Below are 1,492 nucleotides of genomic sequence, written 5' to 3'. Positions count from 1 at the left end.
CGAATCGCTGCCGTCGCTGGGTCGCTTCCGAAACGCCATCGCGGCGGAGGTGTCGCGGCGAACGGCGCGTCTTCCCCCGATCGGCCCACCGATGTCGCCAGCCGACGACGGCGGTTATATGGCCGACTCAGCCGACCGCCGAGAGTGCCGAGGCGTCGTGTGAAATCGTGGAAGCCCTTGATACGCGCGGCAAATGGCCGCCGATGGCCGCCGTGGTGCAGTTTACGAGGCGGTGCGTGGTGTTGCGTGACGTCCGACTGCGTTCGGCTGCTGCGGCTGCGGTTGCGCCGGTTGCGGTTCCGCGTAGTAGGCGCGTACGGGACGTGCGGCTGCCGCGTCCGCGTCGTCGTCGTCGTCGTCCCGCGGCGGCAACGTCGCCGTCAACGTTGTCGCCGTTGTCAGCCGCCTCGTCCACGTCGCGGTCGAGGTAACACCGACACACGACACACGACACCCGGGACCCGGGAGGGAAAAAACATGATGTGAGCGTCATCGACGGCCGAATATCCGCGACCGCCTGTACGGCCGCCGCCGAGAGCGAGATTCGCGGTCGTGCTTAATCCCGACCGGAGCGGAGCCAGCTAGCCAGGGTCCGTCCGGCCAGCCAGCTTAGCGGAGCCAGACTCACGCCAGCGAGGTGCGGCTGGCGATGAAAGCCGCGCGACCCGAACGCGGCACGTCGGTGATGAAATCGGTGTCCGAGGGCGAGCTGGGCGTGGAGGAAGAGGTTAAACCCGCGGAGCCGCGCGGCGCCACGCGGCTCAAGCGCACCTTTACACTGCCGAGAAACCCGTTTCAAAGTGCCAGCAGCAGGATGTCGCGGCGACGTCCGAAGCAGCAGCAGCAGCAACAGCAGACCCACGGGGACGCGAGGGACGTCAACAGCGGCGCGCCGGGCGCCAAGGAGAACGTCCGGAACAACCTGCAGCCGCCGTCGTCCCAGCAGCAACAGCAGCAGCAGCGGCAGAACGCGACGACGGGGAGGCTGCATGGCGGTCACCCAGGCGGCCAGCAGACCACCGGCAATCAGGAGCCCCAGGAGCGGCCGAGCGGCAAGAAGGTGTTCCGCCGGCCCTCCTGGAAGAAGTTCATCAACAAGATGGTGCGTCACATGTCGAACGTGGGCGCCCAGAGCCACAAGGCCGCCGCGATCCACCATCAACGTTGCGGCAGCGGCGGCGGCGTCGGCGTCGGCGTCGGCGGCGGCGACGACCTCGGCTCGAGCGCGGGCGACATCAGGGTGCCGCCGCCGCGACCCGCGCACATCCCGCCCGACCGCGTGCCGGGTGTCATAGGCCTACGTAATCACGGCAACACGTGCTTCATGAACGCCGTGCTGCAGTGCCTCTCGCACACCGACATCCTCGCCGAGTACTTCGTCCTCGATCAGTACAAGGTCGACCTGTCCCGCCGCAACAAGCTCAACTCGAAGAAGTACGGCACCAAGGGCGAGATCACCGAGCAGCTCGCGCTCCTCCTCAAGGCGATCTGG

At 67.6% G+C, this 1,492-nt stretch overlaps 1 protein-coding gene across 1 annotated transcript in view; it reads left to right on the top strand.

The window, feature by feature from the left end:
• Positions 1 to 435: 435 nt before the first annotated feature.
• Positions 436 to 1,492, top strand: part of LOC112458205 (ubiquitin carboxyl-terminal hydrolase 31-like) — a gene marked incomplete at its 3' end in the record, with an annotated part of 1,383 nt that continues 326 nt past the window's right edge. Inside the window, exon 1 of the mRNA XM_025021679.1 lies at positions 436 to 1,492. Coding sequence (XP_024877447.1) covers positions 650 to 1,492 — 843 coding nt within the window.

Source organism: Temnothorax curvispinosus, unplaced genomic scaffold, assembly GCF_003070985.1.
Source record: "Temnothorax curvispinosus isolate PA1 unplaced genomic scaffold, ASM307098v1 QBEX01000783.1, whole genome shotgun sequence".
Lineage (NCBI taxonomy): Eukaryota > Metazoa > Arthropoda > Insecta > Hymenoptera > Formicidae > Temnothorax > Temnothorax curvispinosus.
Note: the sequence above shows the minus strand (reverse complement) of the source record. Positions and strands in the feature narration are given on the sequence as shown.